General features: G+C 49.3%; 2 protein-coding genes across 4 annotated transcripts; one reads left to right on the top strand and one right to left on the bottom strand.

Annotated features, from left to right (window-relative positions):
• Window positions 1-748: 748 nt before the first annotated feature.
• NKX2-1 (NK2 homeobox 1) lies at window positions 749-6,605 on the bottom strand. 3 transcript variants are annotated; one of them, XM_033188232.1, is made up of 4 exons: window positions 4,434-4,788; window positions 3,849-3,993; window positions 3,366-3,751; window positions 749-2,378 (listed from the first exon to the last, which is right to left on the bottom strand). In XM_033188232.1, exons 3-4 carry the CDS (start codon window positions 3,736-3,738, stop codon window positions 1,636-1,638), a joined length of 1,116 nt encoding a protein of 371 aa, XP_033044123.1. In that variant the 5' UTR covers window positions 3,739-3,751; window positions 3,849-3,993; window positions 4,434-4,788; the 3' UTR covers window positions 749-1,635. The 3 variants fall into 3 exon arrangements, with proteins under 3 accessions (XP_033044123.1, XP_033044124.1, XP_033044122.1); XM_033188233.1 differs by lacking the exons at window positions 3,849-3,993; window positions 4,434-4,788 and adding an exon at window positions 4,935-6,605; XM_033188231.1 differs by lacking the exon at window positions 3,849-3,993 and having other exon boundaries at window positions 4,434-4,790.
• Window positions 3,957-7,366, top strand: LOC117069799. The gene is made up of 2 exons (XM_033188234.1): window positions 3,957-4,060; window positions 6,661-7,366. Exons 1-2 carry the CDS (start codon window positions 4,047-4,049, stop codon window positions 7,091-7,093), a joined length of 447 nt encoding a protein of 148 aa, XP_033044125.1. The 5' UTR covers window positions 3,957-4,046; the 3' UTR covers window positions 7,094-7,366.
• The last annotated feature ends 11,411 nt before the right edge of the window (window positions 7,367-18,777 follow it).

Genomic DNA, 18,777 nt, shown 5'->3' with positions numbered 1-18,777 from the left:
GATCCCAGAGAGAAAAACCGGTACAACAAAGAGTGAAATCTCAGCTCACAAAGTCCTTCCTGGGACGTCCTCAGGCCTGTCACCCAGTGTTACTCCATTGGAGGCCAAAGGAGCCAAAAGCAGCAGGGGCTGTGGGTGTCTGCTGCTGGTCCCCGAGAGGGATCCCTGTTTTAGGGCAGAAATAAGACCCCAGAATGACTTCCTCACTTTTGAAAACAGCCTCCCACCGAATTCTGTGAAGGAGCTCAGCCACGGATTAGAAATAAAGATTTGATGTTCAAATCTACAGAGGCGATCCATTCGCTAAAAACCATAACTCACTCAGAGTTATTTAAAATGGGTGTCCTCTCTCACTGTTTTAAAACTTTGGCTCAGGTTTGTGAGACCACAGTAGATACTTCTGAAACTCCTATCAACAGAAGCCTGACTCAGAAAATGAATTCTTTGGTCTCTTTCTCTTTCTCTCTCCCTCTCCCTTTTGGTGGAAGTAGTTTGGTATTTCGGTCCTCCACTGCAGTCTCAGGACTGCTCCAGGTTTGGTTCCACACAATTTCTAAGGAAGAACAAAACTCCCTCTTCCTGTGGGGCAAGGACTCTCGGCCTGGCCTCCTTACCTCCTTAACCAGCTCAGAATCCTTTGAGCTCAAACCCAAACAATTTGAATCTCATCAGACCAGAGACAAGATCCTCCCAAGCCCCCGCCCTCAAAGCCATTTAAAGCCAAATCAAAACCAAACAAAAAGGAGGATTTTAATCAGAAAAAGAATCTTTTTAATTTGTATAATTTATTAGAAGCTTCTTAGGAACTATATTTAAGCCAAATATCTACATAAGTTACAACAGAAAAAGACTGACGCCGCAAATACCAAACTGCCAAATAATATACACAGATTTGTCAATGCCCATAAAAAAATGTGAAGGGCTGGGGACTGGGAGTGGTTTTTCTTTTTACAACAAAATGTACAGATTACTAAAAACTAGGCATTTAGTCCAACTTTTGACAGCGTTTTACAGCTACAAGTTCACATCAAACATAAACGATTTTCGCGGAGGGCGGTCGCCGCTGAGCCTAGGCGGCCAAAGGTGCCGGGGAGGGGGCACTTCCTTTGTGTCAGTGACAAGTGGGTTATGTCGAAGACTCTTTCCTCTCCCCAGCTCCTGTCCTCCCTTCAAAAAAAAAAAAAAAAAAATCCTGGTATTTACAAGCGAGTCCACTTTGCTGGCAGAGTGTGCCCAGAGTGAAGTTTGGTCTTTAGAGTCCAGAGCCATGTCACAGAGCCCTCTCCAATCTGTGCCCCGCCCTAGCGTGCGAAACCCATTTGAATCGCCAAAAAAGACAACCCCAAAGCTGTTTTATGCCCTTCTCTGCTTAAAGATTCCTTAAGAGATTGGATGCGCTTGGTTGTTTTTATTTTCTTAAAAAAAAAAAAACCCACAAATTTTAGGGGGAAAAAAGAAAGAAAGAAAGACGTCCAGCAGTTTGGCCTTTGTGGTTTTTTTGTTCCTTGGTCTAAACGCGGCCAGGTTCTTAAGAAAAGTCGAAGCGCGTGGAGCAGCGGTGGATGGTGGTCTGTGTGGCGGGCAGGAGGGAAGTGGTGAGGCAGAGCGCTGGGCTAGGGCCGGCCCGGCGTCCTCTCACCAGGTCCGACCATATAGCAAGGTGGAGCAGGACATGGTGCCGTAGTCCGAGCCCGAGGAGTTCAGGTGGGACAGGCTGGATACCTGGCCCTGCAGCGCCGCGGGGCTGGCGGCGTGGTGCGCCAGGTCCGGAGACTGGCCTGCGCTGCCTGGCTGGTGGCCCGGGTGTGCGCCAAGGCCAGCGCCACCGCTGCCCACGGAGATGGCCGCTGCCGCCGCCTGCGCTGCCTGCGCCTGCTGCTGCGCCTGCTGCTGCGCGTGGCCTTGTAGGCTGGCGGCGCCCGGCGCGGGGGCACCCGCCTGGCACGGTTTGCCGTCTTTCACCAGGACCGGCACCGCCACCCGTCGCGGCGACTGCTGCTGAGCCTGTTGCTGCTGCGGGCACCCGGCGCCCCCGCCGCCCCCGCCGCCGCCGCTGTCCTGCTGCAGTTGCTGCTGCGCCGCCTTGTCCTTAGCCTGGCGCTTCATTTTGTAGCGGTGGTTCTGGAACCAGATCTTGACCTGCGTGGGGGTCAGGTGGATCATGCTGGCCAGGTGCTCGCGCTCCGGCGCCGACAGGTACTTCTGTTGCTTGAAGCGTCGCTCCAGCTCGTACACCTGCGCCTGCGAGAAGAGCACTCGGCGCTTCCTGCGCGGCGCGCTTGGCAGCGGGGCCATGTTCTTGCTCACGTCCCCCAGCGAGCCCAGGCCGCCCATGCCGCTCATGTTCATGCCGCTCGCCGGGCCCATGAAGCGGGAGACTGTAAGCGACAAACGCACAGCGTCGGCCGGGGCCAGGCCGAGCCAGGCCACCCCTGTTTTCCGCGCCATTGGCCCGCCCGGCCCGCCCCAACCCGACGGCGCCCTCCTGACCCAGGCAGCCTAGCGCTGGGCCCCAAGAGGCCCATCCGCGGGGAACTGCCAGCGCCTGACCCAGGCCGTGCCGTCGAGGGCTGCACTAGAGCGCTTACAGCCTCAACCCTGGCTACCCTCCCTCAGTCTCAGTTCCCTCTTTCGAACCAAAAGACGCATTGGGGGAAAGGCCGCTTCTGCTCCTTTCCTGCCCAGCCCGGGTCAGAGCAATGGGATTAGCTGGCCACAGGCGGCGAACTGGGCTCAGGCCGGGATCTGGGGTCCGACGGTAGACCCCAATTTGGAGAGTTTAGGAAAGGGGGTGTTGACTTCCAAAAGCTGGAGCCCCCAGACGCTTTGCCTCTTGGCTTCTCTCCTGTCGGCCTCAGTGAGAGCACCTGCTCGGCCCCTTAGAGTCCCCTCTGGAATTGCGAGTCCTCCCACCTGCCCAGACTCCGCTGGAGAGAGGGCCGGAACGGGCGCTCTAGTGCCTCGCAACAGGGCAGCCTCCCTCCTGGCCGGGCCTAGCCTCTCCGCGCTCTGCTCGCCCCTGCTCCTTGAGCTCGGGGTCGCTTCCCTCGGCTCCCCGAGGTCTTCTGCGCGGAACAGAACTGCCAGTCTACCGCGCCTAGGAAACGCCGAGTACCCGCATCTGACCGCAGGACCCCAGCGCTACCAAGTGCCTGTTGGATCCCCAGCGCTACCAAGTGCCTGTTGGATCCCCAGCCGAGCAGGGGGAAGCATCCCCAGCTCCCGCACCCAAGTCCCTAGCGCCGCTGCCGGGCCGCCCTCCCTGATGCCCAGCGCGCAGCCTGCCGGCGCCGCGCCTTCTGGACGGCTCTCGCCTCATCTCTTGAGCTCAGCCCGCGGCCCCGCAGTGGGGCGGCCTCACTTACTGGCGGGGAAGCGCGGGTCTGGGTTGGCGCCGTACCATCCGGGGCCAGAGGCGCTGTTCCTCATGGTGTCCTGGTACGGCGGCAGCTCGCTCATGTTGCCCAGGTTGCCGTTGCAGTAGCCCCCCACGGCGGAGTGCGAGAGCTGGGGCACCCCCGCCGCCGTCATGTGGTAGGCGGCGGTGACGGCGCCGTGGTGCCCCACGGCGTGCTGCTGCATGGCCGCGGCCGGCGGTGCCGCCTGGCCCTGCCTGTACGCCGCCAGCGGAGCCCCCAGGCCGCCGCCCTCCATGCCCACTTTCTTGTAGCTTTCCTCCAGGGGACTCAAGATGTCAGACACTGAGAACGGAGTCGTGTGCTTTGGACTCATCGACATGATTCGGCGGCGGCTGGAGGAGGAAGGAAGAGGAGGAAAAAAAAGGGAGAGGGGGAAGGCGAAGCCTAGCTGCTTTTTTTTTCTCCCTTTGCCAAATATTCTGGTGTTACCTTAACGCCGATCTTGTTGGATGTACACGTAACGGAGTGGACCGAGTCCTCCTTAATTGGCTTGAGTGGAGGCTCGGGGGCTGCCTCGCGTTTGTTTTAGCCCGGCGCCAGGTTTTAGGCAGCCACCAGAGGCGGGGCGTAAGCGCTAAAGCAACAAGACAATAGAAGCCTACATCTTGCCCGAGATAATTAGCTTACATGCTGATGACAAGGTAAACACCTTTAAGTTTCACTTGTCAGGATTTTTAGGTCTCAAAGAGAGAGAGAGAGAGGCAGAGACGAGAACCAAAGCATTTCCCCCCTCCCTTGGACACCCCCACCCCCATTTTTTGTGGGGTACCAGCGGAGCGCGGGGAGGAGGTGGAGGGGTGGGGAAGGAGGAGGGAACCGAGAGCGGGGAGGGCAGGAGGTGGGGTGGGGGAGTAACCGAGGAGGAGAGATGGTTGGGAGGAAGGAAGGTGAATGCTGCTTTGCAACCAACTTGCGGAGTTACAAAGTGGAACCACTTTCCAATTCGGTCGGGGTTCCCTGGGCATGAACAGGTCTTTAGGAGGAGGGGGCCGAGGGACGGGGTGGGGGTTTCACCTGAGCCTGCCGGGGCTGCTCCTCCCTCCCGCCGCGGCCTCCCAGCCCCGCGCCTTCCCACTGCCTCCGGACCACATCGGGCTTCGCTGCGCTGAGCCCCAGTCGCCAACAAATGAGCGAGGGAGTCTGGGGACGAACCCTGGGGCCGCACTGTTGGTCTACGTGTCTGTCAGTCTGTCTGCCTCTCTTCTGCCGCCGTCAGAGGGACACCTCTGCTCCCCGCCCCCTTTCCCCCTACCCGAGAGAATCCGAGCGGGCGGAGGGGGCGCTAAGTAGGGGATCGACTGCCTCCCGGAGGCTGTCCCGGATCCCCGAGCCACCACCCGCCCCCTCAGCTCAGTGGTTTTTCAGTGGGCCACCCCCGCCAACACGCCTCCCCCCAGGTCTTTCCCCACCCCCACCCCCGGCAGAGCAAACACAGCACTGGCCCCCCGAGCTGGGAGGATGGGAAGGGGTCTCACGGGAGGGTCCGTCACTGAAGTTGCCCCACCTCGAACAAACCTGGTGTCCCTGACCCTCGCCCATCTCCCAGACACGCGGGGTTCTGGGGCTGAAGCTGACTTTCCGAGGACATCACAACCCCAGCACCCGAGCCCAGAGCCACGCTGTTTTCCCCTCTGATGCTTCAGGGAGGGCGCGGGCAGGGAGCGGAGTGAGTGCCCGCCAGTCTGTTGCCGGACGGAACTGAGCCTGAACCCCGGCGGCGGGAGCGCTGGCCAGGAGGGGGCGAATGCCGAGGTGCGGGAAGCTCAGCAGGCGGGAGGCTGGGCTGAGGCTCGCCTCCGCCCGCAGCTCAGCCATGCAAAAGTGCACTTGCTTCCCGGGAATAACCAAATATCTTTGTTTAAAGTGGTGGCGTAAATGGCCAGTCGCTTTGTGGCCAAGCTGGATATTAGTAGATGAGGATCATTCTGCTTCAATTGGGCGCCTCTCATCCGACGAGCAAGAAACTGCTTAGGAGGAAGTGGGTTTCCTGTCTGCGCGTTCCCAGGCTTCAAGTGTGGGCCCCGCGCCTTGAGGGTCCTTGGGCGTCTGGCGAGGGGGAGCTGTGGGCTGCGATCCCCAGCGGAGTCGGGGGTGTCCCCCGCGTTGCTCGGACCAGGCCGGGGCCTGCAGCCGAGTCGACTACCGAGTGGAGCCCTGAACGGCGCGGATTTTGAGACCGACTCCGGTTTTTGTCCGTGGATTTTAAACGTTTTTATTATTGTTTTTGTTTTGCTTTCTCTTTGGTTGTTTTAGCCTCCTCTGCGCGCCGGGGGCTAGGAGGGCAGAGCGCTCCTCGGCCGGGCCCAGCGGGTACCTCCAAGACAACCGCGCTGGTCAGGGAGCTTCTCGAATTTAGTTTTTGTTTACACATTTTCTTTCCCCTCCTTGTAGAGAGGGAGCTCCTGATGATGATGAAGAGGCAGTTTTGAGCTACTTAATTCATCCAGGCTCCCTTTTTAAAATTATTAATAGCAATTATAGTAGAGAAAGTTTTATTTGTTTTTGAAGATTTCAGCCCTCTCCTTGAAGAGTGTTATTACTCCCTCAATACAAAGCCAACGTCTATACTAACGTTGGCTTTTCTCACAGCCCACCTTCTTTACTAGGCGAAAGAAAGCTCAGGGCACCCTCCACCCTCCCACCTGCGCCCACGTTTTTGTGCGGTCCTCATGGCAGTGCTGGGGAGGCCACTCTACGTTTGCGCAGGGAGACGGGCTCGCCGCTTGTGTTGCGAAAGACCAGCGCGAAGCCCCGCTCCTTACCCCTCCTTCCCAGGGGCTTCTCTGGGGGGCGCTCTCAGGACCGGACGAACTGAGCATTGATTACTGTGGTGGCTAAGCAAGGAGGGGAGGCGACGCTGGGCTTAAGCGAACCACAGAGGAGAACTGGCAACGCTGAATACAGACCTTGTCTGTAGGCGCGACCTGGCCGGGCCTGCGTCCCGAATGGGGTCTGATTGCGAAGGCGGGGTGGGTTTCCCTGTCACCCAGCTTCTTTCTCTGACTCGCCATTATTTCATAGTTGTTGGTAAGTTTAAGAAACACCAAGTGTAGAATGTTGTACATCTCTCCCAGTCTCAACACCATTTAGAAATGGAGATCAATCTTCACAAGGTTTTTGTGAGATTCAAGTAAGATGGAGCACATCAAAGTGCTTTGAAAGCTTTGAATGTTTTTCAGCTCAGTGCCAGCACTGAAGATTGCGGTAGTTATTATCATGACGATCCCCATTCCCTCTTTAGGTCCCCAGACCTGAGTAAAAGGAAGACTTGGGTGAATCTTCCACAGCCCCTGGGTCTTCGTCCCTCGGCAGCTTTTCAACCTCTCAGCAGGCCACAGGCGCACGTGGCTGGCAGCTCCCTGGCCTCCGGCTCTGAGAGTCCCAGGGCAACCGGGCCTGCAGTTCTCGAGGAAACCCCCCTCCCGGTTCTGGACAAGGAACCCGCTCCCCAAGAACCGCGCAGCAGGTGGCGAATCTGGGAGCTGAACTGGAGCGGAGCTCGAAGTGGCTGGGGCGGGCAAAGACTCCCGCTTCACTCTGGGACCAACTGGAACGGCGCTTCAACCTCTGCCTGCAGGGGTGCTTCTCGCGCGCACCAGCAAGCTCTCGTCTCCACCTCGCCTGGGCCTTTGCAGCGCTCTGCCGCCCAGGCTTCAGCACCTCTCCTACCCTAACCTTCTCAACACGCGGCTCTGCCTTCTTCCCCAGTACCGCTGCACTGCCAAAAATAAGCCCGGAGGCTAAGGCACCTTTGGGGAAGAGAAGGATATCTGTATTTCCGAGCTTTTCCAAGCAAAGACCTCGAGAGTCCCTCCCATGGCCCAAAACACCTCCTTTTGACCTAAGAGCGTCCTTTCTTTCCGCCGCCTCCTGGACTCATGCTAAATAGGGCAGACCCCGGCTAAACCAGTGATTTTTTTTCCCCATGAATACGAATAACCCCAATTCCAGTTCGCGAAGTCTGCGCGTCTTCCTTTATCCCGCAACTAACTTGCTCCCGGGTGGAGTGGGCACAGTGGGGAGCGGTCAGGGCAGGCCCCTGGAGGGCCCAACACTGGCCCCTCGCGGAGCTTTCCCTGGCGCTGCCTCAATTCCGACCACGCTCCGCTTCGCTGGCTGCGGCTCGGCCGGGAATCCGAGGGGGCGCAGGCCCAGGATCGGCCCTAGATGCGCGGAATAGCCATCAGCCTTTGCTTACACCAGCGTGGCCACAGGGAAACTCCCTTCTCTCCCCCCACTGTTACTTTGCTAGACAAGAACAGAGGGCTCATACAGAAGGCTAATTTGGGGTCTGTAGCTTGGACCGGGTGGAACTGTGAGGAGGAACCTCCTGTCTCACGGCCCCACTCCACAACTGCTTTTTCTAACTCCCTTTGTGGTCCTCCACTCCTCTTTAGGGCGCTGAGCGACTCTGCCTCTTGGTAGTGTTATTTTGCTTCAAGTTTTATCACAATTTTTGATTCACTCAACAGTATTTATTCAGCTAGGGCTCTGTGCCAGGGACTATGCTAGGCCTGAAAATTCAGCCTTAATCTAGATGCAGCTCCTACTCACACGGAGCTTACACATTCACAATAAATCACCCAAATAATATGTAGTTACTTTCTGACAGATGTTACCGCAGGATCCAGTGAGATAGAGAGGGTTGTAATGGAGGTTTATGTGTGTGTTTTTGCATCATTTCTTGATCTCCCAGCGTTCCAAGGTCGTGAGAGGAGCCCTTGAGTAGAAGTCAGTCCTAGGTTTGAACCCTGGCTTTGCCTCTTTCCAGCCGTGCAGTACCCCCCTTGTGGGCTCCTGCCACACCCTGGAGTCACACCCATCACAGCCAGAGTAAACCAGTGTTTTCTGGCTTCCCTCCTTGAGAGTGAGCCCCATTTTTATCTTTGAACCCCCACCCCCACCCAGTGCCTCGAGAAATGCTAAGAAAACACAGCCTCCTAGCACCTGTTTCCTGAGTGTAAAAAATGGTCACAACCTGCCCTGTGTACTGGCCTGGTTTGTGCTAGGGATCCAAACAATTCAGGATAAGATCATGTGCCTGAGTTTGTAGATCACAAAAGTCGCTAACAGAAGGAGTTATTCCTTCTGATTCTGTATTTTGGATTTATAGAAACTGAATCTAGGCCTCCCACCTTCGACAAGAAGCACTTGGGCCTCTCAGTTGCTACCGCGGGTCTCCCATAGCTAGGCACAGGCTTCTAGGCTGGGCTGAGCTGGGCTCGCGAGTGCCATCGAGGCAACCAGGCGCAGGGAGCGGAAGGCAGGAGTGCAAATGGGCGCTGGGAGTCGCTGCTCCGCAACCCCAAAATCTGAGGAATGCCTCCGGGGGATGATTTCTCTCTGGAGGGGTCTCGCAGTGCCCCCTCTGCGCTGCTTTTTTCAGGCACCAGAACCGAAAGCCTCGGGAGGGACCGCTGGAGCCCGGGGCGGGCAGACAGTTGGCTTTCATAGACGCAGTGGAAGGAATGATCCCTCTACTGCTCCCTCTCCCGACTTGACCGTCTAGAGTCTTTGAGGGGACTTTCCTTTTGGGAACGCTTTTCTCAAGTCGTGGCCTGTGGGCAGGCTGGGAGCGGGGCGCCGAGACATCCGAGCGCGGCTTCTGCTTTTCAGTTTCCCTCACAGGCGTGCCCTGCGGAGGGAATGCGAGGCGAGGGCGCATCTATGCGGGCCAGAGTCAGCCGAAGAGAGTCCGGCCCTTAGGCCTTTGGTGTTGAAGAATCTGCTCCTCTGTCGGGTCAAGCCCCACTAGAAGTTAACACCTGTGGTCTCCAAACTTGCCTATTTTCCTGTCATGTAGTTCAAGCCAAGATTCAACTCGTCTTGAATTTTTGTGTTTAGAGCCCCTATCACCTTCACCGACTCCAGGGGCGCCCTCTGGCGGGAAGAGGCCTGGGGTAGGAGGGAATCTGGGGAGCGGGTTACAAAGCAGAGAGCAGCGGGAGCTCAGCAGCCCCCTTTGAACTGCGAGTAAACCAAGACGGAGACGGGAGGTGGGAGCATGGGCCTGAAGCGGTCAGGCGACGCTGCGAGGCCCGAGCTGCCGCCCTCCGCGGCGAATCCCCCAGACGCCCCCGTCGGAAGGGGCGGGGACACCCTCCGAGGCGCTCTAGGGCTCGTGAGGCTCTAAGGTAAGTTTCGCAGCTGCTCCAGATAATTAAAGGACAGATTCCGGAAGTATCCTGGTGGCGGCGCGGCTGTTATCGCCCCAGGACCGGTGCAGCCTCATTCAGCTTCAGGTAGTCGAAACCTATAGCTCTTTCTGCCCCCCATTCCCCAACAAATCTCAGTCCCAACAGTGTGAGCCCCTGGGCCTTGGGTGTTCGCGTTTCCCGCGGGCTTGCCAGCAGCGCTGGGGTTCCCTCCTCCGCTCCTTTCCTCCTCTCCAACCTCCCACCCCAGCCCGTCTCCCCCACACCCCCAACACTTGTCCCAGGCAGTTTCGGTGGCCGCAGTACCGATCCCAGGCCAGTGGGGTGGGGGTGGGGGAAAGGTGGAGGAGGAATCTCCGAGGCCTAAGGTTTTCTGGGACTTGACGGAGGCTGGATTCCCCCTCGCTGCCTAGGACTTGTGGGCTGAAAGTTGCAGACCGAGGCGAGCCGCAGCGCCCTCTTCCGGCAGCCGTCTGGAGAACTGCCATCGTAGAGCGGTCTCGGGGAAGCTTTGCTACTAGGTCCCGGTCTAGGGAAAACTGGTAGTGGTCAGAGACTGGTAGTACATCCTCCACGCATTCGCTCATTCTGACTATCCACCCGACCATATGTCAGGCAGTCTATTGGTTTCAATATAAGTTATGACTGACTCTTTGGATCATCCGGTCTCCTTGCACCTGCTATTTGAAAGAGCCCAAGTGTAGATCAGGGCTTGGAAGCTGCTCTTATGCCTAAAGTCCTCTTTTAATTATGCTTTGCCTCGGAATCTCGTTATCAGAATGTCCTATCCATGTCAGAGGGCATTTGGAGGCATATTTGGTGACCAATGGAGTAGCTTGTACTTGCTGCATGTCCTTTCTGGAGGAGCAGTGGCCCTATTAGCTTGATAGCCTGACACGAGTTTCTGCCTTGTGTTGGAGCAGTAGGAGTATAACCCCTAGAAAATATTGGAGTAAGAAAACTTCCATGACTAGCTACACTCGGTGGGTGCCTTCCAGCTCTCCATTCTATGGCACCAATTCACTCAGGCAGGCTTTCCCCCAAATTATTCCCCCTTCTTTGGACTCTGGTCAAAACCAGATCCTCTCCACCCTCCCAAACCCATCCCAGCCAATATGCCCATGTTACTCTGCTCTTGTTCTTTTACACTTAGCCAGGAAATCATTCTTTCCAGCCCCACAACTAAGTCATACCCTTCTCTTAAAAAACCCAATTGCCTCTTCTGACAACTAAATGTCTGACACATAGTGGGAGCTCAATATATGTGTGCAGAATAAATGGATAATCTCTGTTACAATTTTCTGTTACATTAGTAAGCAATTCATCCCAATTGAATGATTTCCTAATTGCCACGTGTTTGTGTTCTTTTTAGGTAGACCATAAGCTCCTTATTTTCTGTTTTTTTGTTGTTTTTTTTTTCCCCCAAGACAGGGTCTCTCTCTGTTGCCCAGGCCAGAGTATAGTGGTGTAATCATAGCTCACTGCCACCTCAAACTCCTAGGCTCAAGCAATCCTCCCTGCTGGGTCTCCCAAAGTGCTGGGATTACAGGCATGAACCATCGTGCGCGGCCAGCTCCTCGATTTTAAGGGCCATTTCAAAATACTTAGACATGTTCCTAGAAATGTGCCCAGTGCTCTGAGGCATTTGACAATGTTAATCACCCCTTTCTGAAATTCTCTCATTGGCTGCAGAGTCACCACTCTATCATGGTTCTCTTCCTCCATCTCTGGACATTTCTTCTCAGAGACCAGGGTTGAACTCCCATCCTGCACTGTATACCCATCCCCGTGGCTTCAGCTGCCACTTGTTTTTGATGGCTCCTAAATCCATACCTCTAGCCAACCTCTGTTCAGAGCTTCCAATCTGTACTTTCAGTTGTTTACCTCCTTATGTGAATTTCTGCCAAACTTAACATATCCAAATCTGAACTTACACTGTCCCAATTTGCTTCTTGTCCTGTGTTCTTGATCTAGATGAATGGCATGAACATCTCCCAATTCCTGCCACCCCACTCCTTCACCAAGCTCCTGTGCTAGTCAGTTCTGTCTGCCATAACAAAATACCACAGACTGGGTGGCTTACACAATGAAAATTGGTTTTCTTACAGTTTTGGAGGCTGCAACGTCCAATATCAAAGCCTCGCAGGATTTAGTTGCTGGTGAGGGCACTCTTACTGGCTTGCAGAGACGCCTTCTTGATATGTCTTCGCATAGCAAAGAGAGAGAGATCTTTTTCTACATAAGCCAGAGTCCTAACAGATTAGAGCCCCACCCTTATGACTTCTTTTAACCTTAATAACCTTCTGCTAGGGTTTGCATATGTGCCATCCAAAATTCTGGTGTTGCCAATGTGGTAGTATTAAGAGGTGCAGCCTTTAAGATGTGATTAGGTCATGAGGGGTCCTTCTTCCTTAATGAGATTAAGGATCTTATAAAAGAGGCTTCATGAAACATTTGGCTAGCTTGCAGTCTTGCTCTTCTTACATGTGAGGACACAGTGTTCCTCCCCACAAGTCCCTCACCAGGTACCAGCGTCTCGACCTTGGACTTCCAAGCCTCCCGAACTGTGAGAAATAAATTTCTGTTGTTTTTAAATTACCCAGTCTCAGGTATTCTGTTATATCAGCATAAATGGACTAAGATACCTTCTAAAGATCCTATCTCCAGAGAGAGTAACATTGTGGGGGCTAGGGCTTCAACATCTGAATTTTAAGGGAACACAATTCAATACCTGCTCTGAAGCCAAATACCTCGATATCCTTTTCCTTTCCCTCATCCAACTGGTCATAAAGTAATTTCCATTCCACATCTTAGAAGTTTCCCAAATCCAGCCCCACTTCTTCCTCACGAGTTCTTCTCTCTGTTGGCTGCCTCAATCGAGGCCATCCATCATCTACTACCTAATCGTCTAGCTCTTATTCCTACCCTAGGCTCTCCCAGTCTAGTCCACAATCCTGTCCATAGGACAGAGTCCAATCTATCTCTCCAAACTAATTTCTTCCTGCCTCCCGCCTATCCCCTCACAACCTACTTTTTAACTACTCTAAACCTCTCACTTTTTTTTTCATTTTGTACAACTTCATTAACATATAACTGAGAGAGAGAGAGAGGGAGTTGTTGTTTGTTGTTGTTGTTTTGTTTTGTTTTGCTTTTTGAGACACAGTCTTGCTTTGTCACCCAGACTGGAGTACAGTGACCAGATCATAACTCACTGCAGCCTTGAACTACTGGGCTCAAGAGATCCTCTTTCCCCAGCCTCCTGAATGGCGGAACTACAGGTGCACCCCAGCATGCACAGTTAAGTTTAAAAAATTTTTTTTTGTAGAGACAGGGTCTCACTATGTTGTTCAGGCTGGTCTTAAACTTCTAGCCTCAAGCAATCCTCCCACCTCAGCCTCCTAAAGCACTGGGATTACAGGTGTGAATTACTGTGCCCAGCTTGATTTTCTCTATTGTTTTTCTGTTTTTCATTTCAGTGATTTCTGGTCTCATTTCTATTTCTTTTATTCTGCTAACATTGTGTTTAATTAGCTCTTCTTTTTCTAGTTTCTTAACATATAAGCTGAGGTCATTGATTTGAGGCTACACTAGCTTCTTGTGGGTGTTGTAACAAATTACCACAAACTCAGAGGCTTAAAAGATCAGAAATGTATTCTTTCACAGTTATGGGAGCTACAAGTCTGAAATCAAGGTGTCTGCGGGTTGTACTCTCTCCAGAGGCTCTGGGGAGATTCTGTTCCTTGCTTCTTCCAGCTTCTGGAGGCTTTTGGCATTCATTGGCTTGTGACACATTACTCCAGTCTGTCTCCATTTCCACATGGCCTTCTCCTTTGTATGTGTTTCTCTTTGTCTGTCTCTTATAAAGATGCTTGTGATGACGTTGAAGGTCCACTCAGATAATCCAGGGTGATCTTATCTCAAGATTCTTAATTATATCTGCAGAGACTCTTTTTCCAAATAAGGTAATATTCAAAGGTTCTAGTGATTAGGATGTGGACTTGTCTTTCCGGAAGCCACACTTCAGTCCACACAGAGACCTTTCTTCTTTTCCAAACAGGCATTTAGTACTCAGAATTTCCCTCCAAACACTACTTTAGCTGCATCCCATACATTTTTATAGGTTATGTTTTCATTTTCATTTTCAAATCAGTGAAAACATGTTCATATTTCCCTTTAAATGTCTTCTTTGACTCTTGAGTTATAGAGACTTATGTTCTTTAATTTTTAAATGACAGTTTTCTAGAAATCTTGCTGCTATTGGTTACTAATTTGATTCTGTTATGATCAAGGTACTCGGTATGACAGGAATCCTTTAAAATTTATTGAGGCTTATTTGATGGCCCAGAAAATGATCTGTCTTGGTGGATGTATATGCACCTTTGAGAAAAATGCTTGCTTTGCTGTTGTTGAGTAGAGTGTGTATAAATGTCAATTGGGTCAACTTGTTCCATAGTGTTATTCAAGTCTTCCATGCCTTTATTGTTATTTTGTCTACTTATTGAGAGAGATGTGTTGAAATCTTCAACTATAATTGTGGGTTTCACTATTCTCCTTATAGTTCTATCAGCTTTTGCTTCATGTATTTTGAAGCTCTGTTACTAGGTTTGTAAACATTTAGGATTGTTATGTCCTCTTGAAGTCAATATTTTATCATTATGAAATGATCTTTTTTATCTCTGCTAATATTCCATGTTCTGAAGTCTTTTTCTGATTATTTAGACCAGTTTCATTTAATATGGTTATTGATACTGTTGAGTTTAAATATACTATCGTGTTGTTTGTGTTCTATAGGAGACTTCAACTATGTATTCCTTTTCCTCTTTTTATGCCTTTTTGGGGGATTGAGTGTTTTCTACAATTTTATTAAATCTCCTTTTTGCATGAAAACATGTACATGTAAATAACAAAACATTTTCATGTGTTATTTTAGTGGTTGCTTTGAGATTTAATTTAACATCACAGTCTACTTTCAAATTATACTATACCACCTCATGTATAAAAAAAGACCCTTACAACTGCACACTTTTATTTTTTTCTCTTCTGGTTTTTGTGCTATTGTCTTATATTTTACTTCTAAATATATGCACAATAAATGTTTATTATTTTTGTTTTACAGTCAGTAATCTTTTAAAGAGATGTAAATGCTAAAAAAATTTTTTTTTTTTTTTTTTTTTTTGAGACGGAGTCTCGCTCTGTCGCCCAGGCTGGAGTGCAGTGGCTGGATCTCAGCTCACTGCAAGCTCCGCCTCCTGGGTTGACGCCATTCTCCTGCCTCAGCCTCCCGAGTAGCTGGGACTACAGGCGCCCACCACCTTGCCCGGCTAGTTTTTTGTATTTTTTTTTAGTAGAGACGGGGTTTCACCGTGTTCGCCAGGATGGTCTCGATCTCCTGACCTTGTGATCCGCCCGTCTCGGCCTCCCAAAGTGCTGGGATTACAGGCTTGAGCCACCGCGCCCGGCCAAAAAATTCTTTTATATTTCACGCATAGTTACTATTTCTGGTGCTCTTCACCCCTTTGTGTAGGTCCATATTTCCATCTAGTATTGTTTTCTTACAAAGAATTTCTTTTGAACATTTCTTATAGTATCGGTCTAATGGTGATTAATTCTTTCAGCTTTGCGTGTCTTTATTTCATCCTCATTTTCCAAAGATATTTTCATTAGGTATAGAATTACAGGTTCACAATGTTTTTGGTTTTTTTTTCCCCCCAGCACTTTGAAGATGTTGTCCCACTGTTTTCTGGCTTACATTGTTTCCAGGGACAGCACAAAAGTGTGGAGCATTGGGAGGGCTTCACCTCTACCTCAACAGTCTTCGCAAACTCCCTCTAGTCTCTGATATGGAAAGTTAATTTGTAGTAGGTTGTGTAAGTGAAATTTTATAGCCCTGCTTCCCATCCGCCCAAATGGCACACAAGATTGTTTTCCATCATCGTATACTCACTGTATATGGAAATTGTGGAACTTCCACCAATTGCTTCCAGAGCAGTGGCACATATCAGAGTTAGATATACTATAATCCCAATTTTGAGCCCCTTTGAGGATATAACTGCCATTATTAAATGGTTATTTTTTATTACCTAAGACTGATAAATTATCCATGAAGATGCACTCTTTTAAGGATGTAAGGAGAGAATTACAGCATATGTTTTTAAGAGGTTACCTTGTGCTTAATTAAAGTTATTCATTAAAATCTTACAAGCTATGTCTTAGGAGGGCATAGAATTCCAGACCAATAGTAAGAAATGCATTAGCCTGGGCCTTTTGAGACCAAAGCTTGGGGAACACTCTTAGACAAAGGAATAGTCTTGGCTGGACCCTCCCTTCTGGCAAGATACATTCCAGGCATTTTGGCATTCATATCACAAGAGAGAGGTAATATATTCCCTATTTTTATAGATGAGGAAACCAAAGCCCAGAAAGGTTAAGTAAATTGTGGAAGATTACATGACTAGTAAGTAGTAGAACTAAGTTTTGATTGTCAGCATGTCATATTCCAAACCACAAGAGGAGACATTGCCTAAATAATCAGACCTTTAAAGAATTCTCTACCTATCCCCCAATCAACATCTTAGAATTTTATAGTTATTTTGACAGCAAGATAGTTCAATGCCTACTCATCTGCTTGGGGAGTTTCTTTTTATTACTCCCTTGTCTAGCTCCGTAGATGTCAAACTTTAATGTGCACAAAAATTACTCTATCAAAGTATAAACTCAACTTTTGTTACCATTTTATGAGTTTTCTAGGGTACTTTTGGTATGATTAAATTTTTACCTTAAGAAGTGTCATATTTTAAACCTAACAACTAACTGTTTTGGGACCACACTGTATTTTTCCACTATATTCAATGTTTCTCTAATTTACAACACATAGTTTCCAGTCCTTTTGGGAAAATGTAGTAATAAGGAAAACACTGTGGGAAAGAGTATATTTACCAAGTTTATATGACTTTACTTTTAGATTTAAGGGAGTGTGATTAATGTACCTGAAGAGTTTAAGTTCTTCTTTGTGGTGAGGAAGATGACTTCTCGAAAGACAAAGTTAAGCATGGAAGTTTAATCTAAGACAACAGCTCTCAAACTTTGGAGTGCATAAGAATAACCCAAAAAGCTTGTTTTAAGTGTATATCCTTGGACAGGAGTTCTGAGTCCAGTAATAAAAAGTACCTTATCTGACTATGCCTTTTTCAGATAACAATTATAAACTCTGGACAACACACACACACACATCACACACACACACATAAACACACAATTATTTGAAGGCACCAGAAACTGGTCAAAAGCAGAAAGAAACTGAAGAAATTTCTAGTCATTAATGGAACTACTCACTGGGTAAAAATTAAGCTTACAAGGATATTCCACTGAGGACAATACTCATACCACACAGCACAGGGCAAATGGAAGGTAAGCAAAAAGGTCTAGTGTTTTTTATTTGAAGTGTCAGAGGATGGAGTTAGGGGCTGAAAGAATATCTGAGAGATTAAGGTAGGGAAGTCCTAGAACAGAGGAATCTAGAGACTCTAAAATGTATTGTTCACAAAGGCAGACTAAAATAAAAAATTACTAGGCATGTGAAGACATAGAAGATAATTTCCAAAATCAGAAGAGAATGCAATCAATAGAAACAAATCTCTAGGTTTGGAATTAGCAGAAAAGTACATTTAAATAGATGTATGTATATATATATTCAAAGAAAATATTATGTCAATAACTGAACAAATTGGGGAACTCTATCAGAGAAATGGAAGCTATTTTAAAAATGAATTCCATTCTAACATGGTGAAACCCCGTCTTCAATAAAAGTATAAAAAATTAGCCAGGCCTGGTGGTGGGCGCCTGTAGTACCAGCTACATGGGAGGCTGAGGCAGGAGAATGGCGTGAACCCGGGAGGCAGAGCTTGCAGTGAGTGGAGATCGCACCACTGCACTCCAGCCTGGGCGACAGAGCGAGACTCCGTCTCAAAAAAAAAAAAAAAAAAAAAAAAAGAATTGAAAATTCTCTAACTAAAGAGCTATAGCATCTGAAATGGAAAAGAAAAATCTCTGGGATGAGCTGAAAGAAGACTGGCAACAGCAGAAGAAAGAGCCAACTTGAATATAGAATTTATCCAGTCTGAGAAGCAGAAGGAATAAAGAATCAAAAGAAAAACAGCCCCAGTGATCTGAGGGACTATATCAAATGAGCGCAAACATAAAACAAAAATTTATTTTATGCCCTATTAGATCATTAAACATGCAGATATCGGTCAGGCGCGGTGGTTCACTCCTGTAATCCCAACACTTTGGGAGGCTGAGGCAGACAGATCACCTGAGGTCAGGCATTCCAGACCAGCCTGGCCAACATGGCGAAACCTGTCTACACTAAAAATACAAAAATTAGCCAGGCATGGTGGCACATGCCTGTAATCCCAGCTACTCAGGAGGCTGAGGCAGGAGAATCACTTGAGCCCAGGAGGCGGAGGTTGCAGTGAGCGGAGATCACGCCATTGCACTCTAGCCTGAGCAATAAGAGTGAAACTCCGTCTCAAAAAAAGAAAAAAAATGCAGAGATGAATTTTACATTAATAAATTGTATCTTTCAGTGAATATTATTGTTGTTGTTTGCATGGCCATCAAAATTTTTACCTTTGAATAAAGGTATTTCTTAACACTGGATTGGTTATAGCATGGAAGAGATTCAATCACTCCACCAATGTGGCAAATACCTCACCAGCAAGATCAGTCCTTTCATGTATGGCTGCCTTGATTAAGCTTCAAGAATAAAATTTAACACACTTCTAGACAATATACCTCAAAAGAGATTCTTCTACTTGCTTCACTAGCTAACCAAACAGAAATCATTATTGCTTGGCTTGGCTTCTCCTTCCAGCAGAAAATTAACACCTTTGTTAAATAGGCTGTATAGATTTCTCTTTTTTCTGGGGGAGTGGGGAGACTGCTGTTAAAGTAAGTCATCTCACCTCATTTTTCGACTTCCTTTAGTTGAATCTCATATTTTTGAAATTCATGAAATACTTCTTTCATCAGTTGTCTAGATCTACTTTTTGCCTTGAAAGTCTACCTAAGAATTTTGTTTTCAGTATAATGGATATAACCATTAGTAACTCCACAGTGATCTGTCTGTAGCTATATATTAATAGCTAGTTAATATTTCCCAACATATCTTCAACAAGAAGAAAGAAATTCTTAGAAGACAGATA

Source organism: Trachypithecus francoisi, unplaced genomic scaffold (assembly GCF_009764315.1).
Source record: "Trachypithecus francoisi isolate TF-2019V2 unplaced genomic scaffold, Tfra_2.0 Lachesis_group3, whole genome shotgun sequence".
In the NCBI taxonomy this organism is placed as follows: domain Eukaryota; kingdom Metazoa; phylum Chordata; class Mammalia; order Primates; family Cercopithecidae; genus Trachypithecus; species Trachypithecus francoisi.
This window is presented reverse-complemented; position numbering and strand designations above follow the sequence as displayed.